Genomic DNA, 12,223 nt, shown 5'->3' on the forward strand with positions numbered 1-12,223 from the left:
GGGGAAATGGACCCATAAAATCAATGCCTCAAACATAAAAAATTTCACAAAATAACATGGGTTGTTGAGGCATTTCTTGTCTTTTAGATAGCCCACCAAATTTCTGACATTTATCACAGTTTTTACAAAATTCATAAGCATCTTTGCACAAAGAAGGCCAATAAAAACCAGAATCCAAAATTTTTCTTGAAGTTTTCCTTGCACTAAAATGACCACCACAGGATAAAGAATGAGAGAATTCTAAAATAGAAGGGATATCCTCATTTGAAACACATTTGCGGATCAATTGATCATTGCATAGTCTTCATAAATGTGGAGCATCCCATACATAGTATTGTGCTTCTCTTTTAAGTTTCTGGATCTGGAATTGATTCATAAATAGAGGCACCACATCAGCAACTAAATAATTGACTAAGTTTGAAAACCAAGGCTCTTTAACAGTGACAGCATAGAGCATATTATCAGGAAATGCATCACAAATTAAATCTATCTCATCTATCCCTTTTGAATTAGTAGGTAACCTACTCAAATGATCCGCCACTAAATTTTCTACCTCTGCCCTATCTTTTATTTCAACGTCAAATTCTTGTATCAATAACATCCATCTAAGTAACCTAGGCTTTGATTGAGGCTTTTTAAAAAGAATCTTACAGCAGCATGATCTGTGAAAATGACAACCTTAGAATGCAACAAGTACTGCCTAAATTTTTCTAGACCAAAGACTATTACATACAATTCTTTTTCTCTGGTTATATAATTGGTTTGTGCCTTATCTAATGTCTTAGATGCATATGCAATAACTCTTGACAGTAGCTCTCGAGATTCCTCACTTGCAAAGACACAATGCCCCATAGAAAAATTTAATTAACAGAAACAAATGGAAATAGTTATATTACTGAATTAAATGTATGTGGTCCCAGTTTAAATCCAACACTACCTGTTTGAGTAAATGATGTAAATACATAATGAGGCAAAAAAAGAAGGAGATTGTCCGGTCAGGCAAAAAAAAAAAAAAAGGATAGAGGGAGATTGATTTGAGCTTTTGTTTCTGAAAAAATAGAAGGTGAAAATGTATCTAACACTTAAAAATTCTTTTTTTAGATATATCTGGTGCTCTAAAATATTTTTAGGTATGTGCAGCATCTCCAAGTATTTTTTAGATGCACCCAACACCCTAAAATATTTTTTTTGCCTTGGTGTTGCACTTAAAAAAATACTTTGAGATGTTGAATGTATTAAAAAATATTTTACGGTGTTGAACGCATCTAAAAAAAATATTTCAAAGTATTGAACGTACTACAAAATATTTTAAAATGCTGGATGTATCTGAAAAAAATATTTCGAAGTACATCTTAACCCAAAAGTCAACAAAAAACATGGTTGAATAGTGTTTTGTCAAACGCCTTGAGAAAAATCACTCTAAATATTAAAGTAAATTGATGATAAGTTCCAATACAGAAAATAATAATAAACCTATACTGTTAACTTATCTTGATCAGGAAAAAAAAAAACAAAGAAATATTATGAAATTTTTTAATAATTGTTTCTTCTAAATATTTTTTTTAGTTTCAGCTGAGGAATTGCTGGTTGAACAAAACAAAAAAAGTGGAGAACTGTAACATTCCAAAAAAAAAAAAAAACAAAACAAAAAAATATTATATAATATTTTATTATTATTAAATAATAATATTTTATTAATTAAAAAAAAATTGACCCAGCTTTCCACCGACTTTCAGTGGAAAAGCTGGGGGTTTATTAAGGGGGAGAAGAATCATGGGGGAAGACCATTGACGGAAGGCATTTTGACGCAGGCAATTAAAGAGGGAGGAGGAAAAATGGGAAAGGATCATAAATGAAGGTAGAAAATTTGGGGTGGACGGTTGAAATGAGAATGATAAATAGAGGAGGGAGTGTTGCGTAGAATAGAGAAAGAGAGGGTGAGAGACGCAGGAAGAAAAACAAAGAGCAAGAGAGTGAGTGAAGATTTCTGCAAGGACGTGCTAGCATTTGGGGATCATTTAGGTACATAAAAATACTTCTTTCTATTAGATTTCTTTTATGAATATTTCCTATATATTTAGAGCTTTATATTAGTAGTATCATTATAATGTTTAAAGAAAATTTTGTGATTTGGGTATAGAGTAAGTATTGAGTTTCGAAAATATTTGACCGTAGGAATTTAAAGATTTATTATTAAGAAATTTTAACCGGTTTAGATTTGTCTATTTATTATCTATGGTATTTAAAATTAAATTTATTTGTTGAAAAATCTGTCATTTATGATATATATCATATTTATACCGATTAAAAATAGGTTAAATAATTTATTTGGATTGTTTGATATATTATTGAAATTTTAATAGGTTTATATTTGTTTATTGATTGTTTTGAGAATTTTAAACGAAGATTTTAGTTGAAAAATGTATTATTCAAGATATATAGAATGTTTTTACCGATTAAATTTAAGTTAAATAACTTATTTGGGTTACTTAATATATTATTGATATTTTAATCGGTTTAAAACGTAAAATAGGTTAAGACTATATTATTAGAAAAATTTTGAAACTAGAAACTTAAGTTATAAATTGAGATTCTTACAATATTAGATAAAAACCATATTTTATAAATATTTATAATTTAAATTAGTTTTTGGGTAGAGAAAAATTGTTATTTGAAGTAAGAATTTTTGGATAGTAAATATATGTATAAATATTATTAATAATAAATTCTATGTAATTTAAGTTAATTATTTGTATGTATATTAAATTATATCTATATTATTTGTAGATTATCTCGTACTTCGGAGTTTGTAATTTGTGCTCTTATTTCTCAAGCTGTGAGGTTGAGCTTGAAGTAGAGGTAACCGGGGTTAATTTATTTTATATACACGCTTTGGATTGTAAGGTGTTTATTATGTTTTTATTTTCTTAGTTAATTTGTAAAAGTATGCCTGTGAATAAAATATATATTTTATTATATGACAAATTTTGGTGAAGTGGGAAGTATGTTGATCTAATTATGTTTGTGTTGTGTTTTATTGGAAATTGTGTTTTCGTGTAGTACTGAATTTAATATACTAATATTATGTTATTAAATGAAATGAAAATGTGTTATACTTTGTTTGAAATTATATCATCTTACTTTGAAGATTGTGATATTTTGATTTATATTGTGACTATGCATGGGGTTCATATGTGGAGGATGAGATTTTGTTATGTGGAGGATAATTGTTCTTGAAGCCCGCGCGGCATGCCTACACTACGGATCCCAGTGTTTGGCCTTATTGTTAGACCCCTGTAGTTCTTCCTTTTCCTTGGCCCGGAATTGAGAATGAACTCTTGGGTAGACACCTCTTGCACCATAGTCCATTCTTGGGCGGTGTAGGTACAGGAGGGGGCCCGTTGCTTGATGTGAGTGGGGTGACCTTTGGCCGGGTTACTCAGCACAGAAAGCCCGGGTCCTTGTCAAGGAGTCATAAGGAGGAGCAAGGTGATGGGAGGGCATATTTCATTGTGTTGTTGCATATATGTACTTTTATATGAATTGTGTTGTGGATGGAGAGATATACTCTTTTTATGTGATTATATCTATTAAAGTACCATTTATTTCTTAAACTATATTTAAGCACTACTTCACCAACTTACCATCCTACTTGTATATGTCATAAATTAATACTTGGTTACTGGGACTTTACGTCTCACCCCGCTGTTCATCAATACTTTTCAGGAGAGCCATCTAGTTTGGCTCGGCGTGAGGGGAAGCAACCAGAGGCATAGGCGAGCATAGCCTAGCAGTCCTCTTTTGGTTTAGATATGTAATGTTATGTATATTGCCATCTTAGGGCCCACAACTGTGTTGACATATACTTTCTTTTGTTTGGATGACTGTATTTCATGGAATGCTGTTAAAATGGCTAAAGGCCATAAGACTCTGCTGTATGTGATACTTTTATGTGTATGACTTGTGGGCTGGATTGAGCACCCTATGTTTCTTGTGCCCTAAGTCTTTGTGGGATAAATATTATGTTGGGCTTGTGGGCAATTACTGTGCCCTGAGGCTTTGTTCTACGTTGTTAAACCCATGGGTGTTTTATGTATCCTAAGCCACTTGGGATGTTTTCGAAATACATCAAACTCTTTATAACCATGGTAGTATTTTAACACTCTAACTCAATTCTTTTTCTACCATGGTTATCATTTTAAAAATAGTTTTATAATTATGTATTAAGAAGAGGGTTTTTTTCAAGAACCACCATTGAAATCATGTTTAAATTAATGGTGGGAAAAGGCAAATTAGTATGTCTTTTCATGGTGGAAAATTTTAGAGGGTCCCATCATTCAAAGTCATCACTCATTTGTCAACAACCATATCTATGTAATAAATAAAACTAATCAAAGATATTATACTTTAAGGACATGACACTTTCTTTTTCTTTTTTTTAAACGAGCAGGGCATGATAACTTTACTAAAAATAAAACAAAAGGTCGCGTTTTTAATCTCAGTTTTTAGTTTTTGTGCTTTAAATTAAAAAAAAGTAAATAAAACTAAATAGTTGAAAAAGAAATGGCAGGAAAATAAAGATTTTCTTAAAACTATTTAATTTTTCAATTAAACGATGGAGATATGCTTAGTTAGTTACGATTCATTTCTATTGTTAGGGCTGAAGTTGCTGGAATCACAGGAAGAATGATAATGGAGATGAGTTTAATTAGCAACTATTTGCACTAAGTTATGTGTTTACCACCTTTTTTTTCTTTTGACAGAAATTATAAAATTACCATCTGGTCAGTCAATTATGTGTTAAAAGGAACTTTGACCCAGTGCTCATATAATCCTTAACTTACAACGCATATAAAACCAAATGAACAGAACAAATCATTTAATTTAGACAACATTAAGCTAAAATAAAGATGCCAACAAGCAACTCATAAGGTTATAAATTCAAATTTTATTAATGTCCATGTGATGACTTTATTGCCAAATAATCTATGAGCATTTTTTACTTAATCTTAATGACTCAGACTTAATTCATCTAAACTTGTTGTTTTATGAGAAAAAATAGATAAAACAAATATGGAATATGACTCACACTGGATAATTATATTCATCATTATTAACAATAAATAAATTCATACTATGATGATGAAATGCGATGCGCCATATTGATTAAACATTCACGTGTTAAATAATAAATGAAAATAATTAAGGCCATATACCAACTCGATTATTAATTTTTTTACCTATATATAAGTATGGAGCACAAGTGACATGCATAAATTATCAAGAAGTACGGCATATTATGATCATAGAGCCCCGCATCAAACCAAACACTTTCATGAGCTACACACGGAAGGCAGTAAAAAATACACGCCATTTAAATAATTGTTTTGTCATTTCGTCGTCGTTATATACAATACTGTACGGTTGCAGCTGTACTAAATGGCATGATGCTAAAACCCCGAATAGCCTTTAGCGAGTCAGATCAGAATCTAATTAGTAAAAAATGTAAAATTTAAAACCATCATCTAAAAACTAAATATTAATTTAATATTCAAACAGGTAATGACAACAAAGTATTCTTGACTTCAATCTGTTTTTTTTTTTTGTAAGATTAACTACAATCCTTTAATATTAATAATCCTTTTGGTCTTTTTTTTTTTTAAAGCATGATAAATGATTTAAGAAAAAATTTAAAATTAATTAAAAATAATATATATGTAAAAAGTTTTTTTTTGAGTATGTGCTTATTTATAAAAGGTAAGTAAAAGAGAGAAATAGAGCAGTAATGAAAAAAATATGGAAAAAAATGTAATATGTCAAGTTGCTAACTTTTTAATCAATGGACTGTATAAAATTAATTAGGAGCAAAAATGATAAAAACATATTAAATGTTCAAAATACCCTAATTAGAGTCTCATAAAAAAATCAAGGCAATTCAAATTTTAAGTTTTTATAAAAATAACTAGAAGAAGTAGTTTGAAAAAAAAAACAAAATATTTTTTTTATCAAAACATTTAAAAAAAAAAAAAAAAAGACAATCGAGTTAACCTATCAAATTAGGAGCATAAATGGGCTGCTCATAGGTTAGCTGGGGACAAGACTCGTCAGTTTACAAGGGTTGATTGTTTAAAATATATGTCTAATATGAAACTCGGAGCAAATAATTTTCTCATAAATCACACCACGTTCTCATCGTGAATGATTTTTACTATGGTATTTTTGTAAATATTTTTTACGGTGTAGTGTTTAGGTAATTTTTTCAATGTTTATAGTAATTTAATAAAAATGTCCTTCATTGTAAGATTATTTTTATTTTGAATTTATAACTAATTAAACTGAAAAAAATTGTTCAAGATATATAAACAAATTAAATTGAATGCTTCATATTGAAATGTTGCGTTTTCTTGAACCATCTCTTTGTTAAGTAATAGTTAGTTTTACAGTGGCTTTATATATTACAAAGATATGATTTTAGTTATTTTTAGTATTTTAACTTTGTACTTAGTTCTTTATATATAAAAATGCTTCATTTCGGACTTGGCTTTTCAAAAATATATCTTTTCGTTTTGAAAATATCTTATACTTTCCATGTTGAATTCAAAAAGTAAACGAAAGCCAATAAGAAAGACCAAAACAATTAAGTCGGAGAACATCAAATAAAAACAAACGGCGGGTCTGAAAGGGCTAGTACTAGATAATTAATTATGATTGTATTTAACGGTAAATAAATTCCACTTTGATTATAAATTGTAATGCTTCAGCCCGTGGCACTGGTTCAAAATCCCTTTGAGGGTGTGTTTGGTACGAGAGATTTGAGTGGGAAGGAGGGAGAGAGAGATATTTTAATTATTTTTTCTTGTTTGGCAACACATAAATTTTAAAAGGAAATAAAAAAAATTTTAAAATTTTTTTCCTTCCTTCCAAAATTGGGAAGATTTGGAGGAAAATAGTAATATTTTGTCATGCTGTAACCATTATACCCATATTTTAAATAAAATAAGGGCAAAATTGTTCATATCAAAATATTCTCCCCTCCCCTCCCTTTTTTTTTTACAAATCCAAACAAGATAATATTAAAATTCTTCCACTCTCGTCTCCTCTCCTTCCTTTCATTAAAATCCCTCTCCTCTCTTTCTTCTTATCGAGCCAAAATAAGCTTTCAGGGACAAATTACCGAATTCATCCCTCAAGGGGATGGCTATCATACCATGCCCTAAATGTCAAGTTAATTAATTCCGTAAAATAAAGAGGTTAGTCTTCTAGAAGCTACTCCATCTTTTTTTTTTAATAAGATATAATTATTTGATATGCTGTGTTTTTTTCATAAGAGACATTTAGATGCTGTTTAAAAAATTTATTTATAAACTTTTCATTTTATCTTTATTTAATTACACACTCTCTTTCCACTGCATATTTTCTCTCTTTCATATAAAGGAGGATATTCTTAGAAAATAAAATTTATTATTTTTACATATTTATTGTGTCTAATTAATTTTAATTAATTTTTTGGACAATGATTCGGTTAATTATATTTTTTTTGGGTGAAGCTTTAATTATATCTTTAGAAAAGAACAAAGCGGAGGGAGTAATGGTCAACAGCTCGAGTCCAACATGGCGGCTTACCTCTGTGACCCTCTGATTCTCTCTCCTTATTTTGCAGTCCCAATCCAAACACCTGCTTCTTCCCTCCTCTGCAACTCCCATTCACAGTCTGGTCTCTCTCTTCAGGTAAATTTCGCTGACTGGCTCCTTGGGTTTCGTTTTCATTTTTATGGTTCCATTTGTCCCTTCTAAATGTGGAAGCTTCGGGAATTTGAGAGGCGGGGGCGGGAATGATTTTGGATGCTCTCTCCCTCTCTCACTGAATCCTCTTTTGATTCTTTCTGCTGTACCTACCTTTCTTCAGTGACGTCTTCTTCTTCTTTTTTTTCGCGGAATTGCTTCTATTTACTGTAATGAGCTTTTGCTCCAAGACATTTAGCTGGTTTCTTGTGTATACTGCTTGTGACACCTGCATCTTGGGTTTCTTGTTTTTCGTTCTGTTTTGGCGTTTTTCTGATCAAGTTTTGGTCTTTCTTTTTCTATACGCAGATAAGTAGTTGGATTATTGGGCATGTCTGCTCGAGGTTGAATGTCCTCCTCTCTGGTGATGAAGAGACTAAGCTCGTGCGGAAGCAAGTCACTATTCTGAGCTGAGCTCTGACCGTGAGAGGAACGGAGCTTCTTCTTCTTTATCTTCTTCCCCCTTCCTGCAACGTATACTTTATCCCCAGGCATGCTAGCACAGAGGAAGAATGATTCATCCCAAAAGCTCTCACATTCAGAAACCACCATTGGTGCTGCTTACTTAAGAAACGGTAACTCTTGCTTTTAGACAAGAAGAAATAGATTGACTCATTGGCAACTGGATAAAGACTAATGGCGGTCAGTACATTCTTGTTAATAATAATTGTACTTCACTTATCGAGAAGATTAAATAATCTTCTAACGGATCACATAATCCATAATTTATCCTAATTTTGCAGATCTATTGCGGATGACCTCAACTCCGACTGTTCCAAGATCCATGCCGGATGAAATTTCTCCGGCTTCTATCATCAAGCACCATTCAGGGATGGCCGAGAAGCTAGAAGTGGTAACTGACAGATCTGAGTCGATTTTGGGTTTGAGGGAGAGTACTGTATGGGGAAATTGTTCACATCTCAAAGCTCGTCTAGCCTCATTCATGAAAGCCCCTGTCGCCGCAAAACTTGTGGTGGTGGGAGGAGCTCTTGTTTCCTTGATTGCATTGCTTTTACGGCGCACAATAATAGGGCCTCAATTTCGTCTCTACTTGGGAATAAGGAGACCGAACATTAACAACGCCCACTGGTTTGCCTCAAATAAGCTTCTCTTTATCGTTCTTGCTCTTTTCCACTTGTTAATAAGTCTCGCAGCTTCACAAATGCCATTCTTTGAATGGATCATGGAAGCCATAATTCTGGTTGAACTTCTTCTTCCTGTCATCCGACTGCTTTACTTGCTGCTGCGACCTCTGTTTCTCTACTTCTTCTCAAGAAAGGAGGTCAACCAGGACGAGGTGTGCCATTTCTGCCCTTCTTTCTTAGGCAAACAAGGATTAATTACTTTTTTGTTTCTGAGGCATTTGATCTTTCCTAGATTACACAAAACTATAATACAATAAAAGCTATCACTCTCATTTGATGAATTCGTTTCCCAATAGAGAGGAATTCCTGTAGAAACTTGCTGTGTAATGTTTGCTTCACGGGAAGAAGCTATCAGCATTGATAGGGTCATTCAAGAGGATGACTCTGCTGTTAATTCAGTCTCTCATACCACCAATCTTAGCCCATGGGAAAGAGTGGAACGTATTGGGGCTGGTGGATATGGGATTGTTTATGTTGCACGTCACAGGTATACGAGTAAACTGGTATTTTGATCTTATCGTCTCTGTTTTAATTTCTTAGTAAGAAATGTGTTTTCTTCATTTCTGACAGGGATACCGGAGACTTATGTGCAGTAAAGGAACTGAATGACATTCACAAACTTCCAAAAGTAGAATCTTTTGAAAAGGTACGTCTTATATATGTTATTACAATTTCTTTGTCAACTTATATGATCCTCCACAAGTGAATAAAATGATTATATTCTCACAGTTCGTTGTATCACATTAAACATGACTATAAGTGTATCTGTGTTTTCAGGAAATCAAAATTCTCAGCCAACTGGAACATCCAAACATTGTAAAGTATTGTGGAAATGAAAGAGTAAGTACTCTCCTAATTGAAGCTGACGAGGGAACTATATATACAATTAATGAATCGCTTACTGGTGCATGCATATAATTAGATTGGACGCCACATTTTTCTATACATGGAATACATCCAACCAGGTTCACTGAAGAATTATATCTTGGAACGAGGGGGTTTACGTGAACCTTTAATTCAAAAGTTCACTGCACAAATTCTCTCTGGGTTGGATTACCTGTGTAATAAAAGAGTTGTTCACAGGTATAATCCCATACTTGCATGAAATGCTGCATGAGTTTTGGTCATTTAACACACATGCATCTAGTAGGATAATTAATCATTAACCACTGTTTACTGCATTGTCATACTTAATTTATTCCCCCCATCTCTCATTCTTTCTCTACTTTGATTATATAGGGACATAAAACCAGACAATCTACTTGTCGATTCTAACAACAAAGTAAAGCTGGTTGACTTTGGTTTGGCGAAGCATGTAAGTTCTTGAATATCTTGTACAACATGCATTCATGTGACAAAATCTAGGTCATTGATTTTTGAACATTCATTGATTTTTGAACATGAGGCTTTATATCTGCAGTAATTTAAGATGGTGTTTCATGTTTCGGATGGAGCATGTGTGTCCCATAGTATTGGTGGCCTTTCAAATACCCTTGGGATTGACATGATATTCCCAATATTGAGTAATATTGATGACTTAATTGGCTTTTTTCTGTATTGAATAGCTAGCAGAATCCGTGGGCCAGCACTCCACGCCGGGAACTCCATATTATGCAGCCCCAGAGGTTCATATTTTCATATACTCCATATTATGCGTCACAAAGTATTTCTTAATAGACTTGTTTAATTTCTCTTACATACAGGTTCTTAAAAGGATAAAATATAAGAGCTGGCTTGAAGCTTCTGCTGCTGATATATGGAGTTTGGGCTGTGTAATCGTTGAAATGTTCTCAGGGGAACATCCTTGGCCTGATCTTGAACCGGTAACACTTTTGAGCTTCAGTATGTACATATACATATGTAGAGAGAACATTGCTTTAGATAATATATGGATCTCTGATTTATTAATTGATTAAGTATATAACTAATACAAATTCATTTACTAACAAGCAGGTGAATGCCTCTTTTAAAGTTTGCGTTAAAGAGGAACATCCACCCATTCCAGAAGAGTTGAGCCAAGAGGGTAAAGATTTTCTTCAACTCTGCTTCCAAAAAACTCCGGCCGATCGGCCTTCTGCTGCAGCATTACTAGACCATCCCTATGTGAAAGCACAAACAACTTAGCTTGCTGGTGGAAGAAAATGTTGGGAGCGTTGGGAGATTTTAGTATGACATATATATGTATAGCTAAGGCCTTTATTAGTCTATATATATATAACAAGAATCATCGATTCATTCTTTCCTCAAGAATTTTGTACATCGACCTCTATATGTCTTCAGTTTCAACAGAAGATCGATGGTAAATAGATGGTTGCTGTTTTGTCATCTTTTGTTACTGTTATTCTGCCAACTTAATTAATATTTAGAGTTCAAATGATGGCTCAGTCCAATCTTTTAGTTTTGCAGATATATATGGCTCTGTTTGGATGACAAAGCAAACCATGGTTTGGAAGGTTAAACTATGGTTTGCACATAAAATCATCCAAACAAGCAGGCATTTTGATAAAACCGTGGTCCAGGTTGAAACCATGGTTTCCACCGGTGAAACCATGGTTTCATCAGAAGCAAGAATTTGTCGCTTCTGGTTGAAATAATTGAAGGCAATGGCATTGACCCAAAAATACCCTTCTTCTGCAGCGCTGGCCGACACTTTTGGACTGGGGTTCTCTCTTCGCTCTGCTTGCACATTCACTCACTGAGGAAGCTCGCCTCTTTCTCTGCTCGCCGCTTCGCTCTTTTCGTAGCTGCTCTGAATTTCGCCGTTGCTCTTCACTTCGTCGTTGTTGCTCGCCTCTCTTCACCCAGCTCGCCTCTTAGTTCTGCTCGCCTCTTCGCTCTTGACTTCGTTGACGCTACTCTGAATTTTGCCGTTGCTCTTCGCTTAGCTCGTCTCTTAGCTTCATCAGCTCACCTCTTCCCCCTTCTTTTGTTGTTGTTGCTCTGAATTTGTACGCCGGTAAGATTGTCCTCGGCTCTAAATTTGTCGTGTTGGGTTGTCCGATCCATCAATCCTCGGTTTCCAATATGAGGTTGTTCAGTTCGCCCAGTCAGCTCATCGTGTAGAGCTTGGTTGGTCAGATTTTCCACTCAAGTAAGCTCTCTCTGGTGACATTAAAAATTTTGTTTTGGCTTCAGTATTTTCCCTGTCGTAAACCGAAAGATTTTGGAATGATTTGGCTGTAGTGTTCTACTATGCTCTTCGAATTGTAGCTCGGTTTCCTGGTTGTAGATCTGATTTGTTTTGCAAACTTCCTCCCACTTTCGTTTTTGAATTTGTTCAACTAGTTTTTTGGAAA

At 33.5% G+C, this 12,223-nt stretch overlaps 1 protein-coding gene across 1 annotated transcript; it reads left to right on the plus strand.

Moving 5' to 3' along the window:
• Window positions 1-7,710: 7,710 nt before the first annotated feature.
• On the plus strand, window positions 7,711-11,248 carry LOC114713640 (mitogen-activated protein kinase kinase kinase 3-like). Its single transcript, XM_028898312.1, has 11 exons — window positions 7,711-7,728; window positions 8,092-8,357; window positions 8,526-9,079; window positions 9,224-9,414; window positions 9,498-9,573; window positions 9,705-9,767; window positions 9,850-10,010; window positions 10,167-10,242; window positions 10,493-10,552; window positions 10,631-10,750; window positions 10,881-11,248. Exons 2-11 carry the CDS (start codon window positions 8,276-8,278, stop codon window positions 11,049-11,051), a joined length of 1,554 nt encoding a protein of 517 aa, XP_028754145.1. The 5' UTR covers window positions 7,711-7,728; window positions 8,092-8,275; the 3' UTR covers window positions 11,052-11,248.
• The last annotated feature ends 975 nt before the right edge of the window (window positions 11,249-12,223 follow it).

The sequence above is a fragment of the Neltuma alba genome, unplaced genomic scaffold (assembly GCF_004799145.2).
Source record: "Neltuma alba isolate B1F8T4 unplaced genomic scaffold, ASM479914v2 tig00001900_pilon, whole genome shotgun sequence".
NCBI lineage: Eukaryota > Viridiplantae > Streptophyta > Magnoliopsida > Fabales > Fabaceae > Neltuma > Neltuma alba.

Coding starts and splice junctions, on each gene's coding strand:
- LOC114713640 (XM_028898312.1), top strand. CDS start 8,276: ATGCTAGCACAGAGGAAGAATGATTCATCCCAAAAGCTCTCACATTCA. Junction 9,415..9,497: donor GTTTATGTTGCACGTCACAG/GTATACGAGTAA, acceptor CATTTCTGACAG/GGATACCGGAGACTTATGTG. Junction 10,553..10,630: donor CATATTATGCAGCCCCAGAG/GTTCATATTTTC, acceptor TCTTACATACAG/GTTCTTAAAAGGATAAAATA.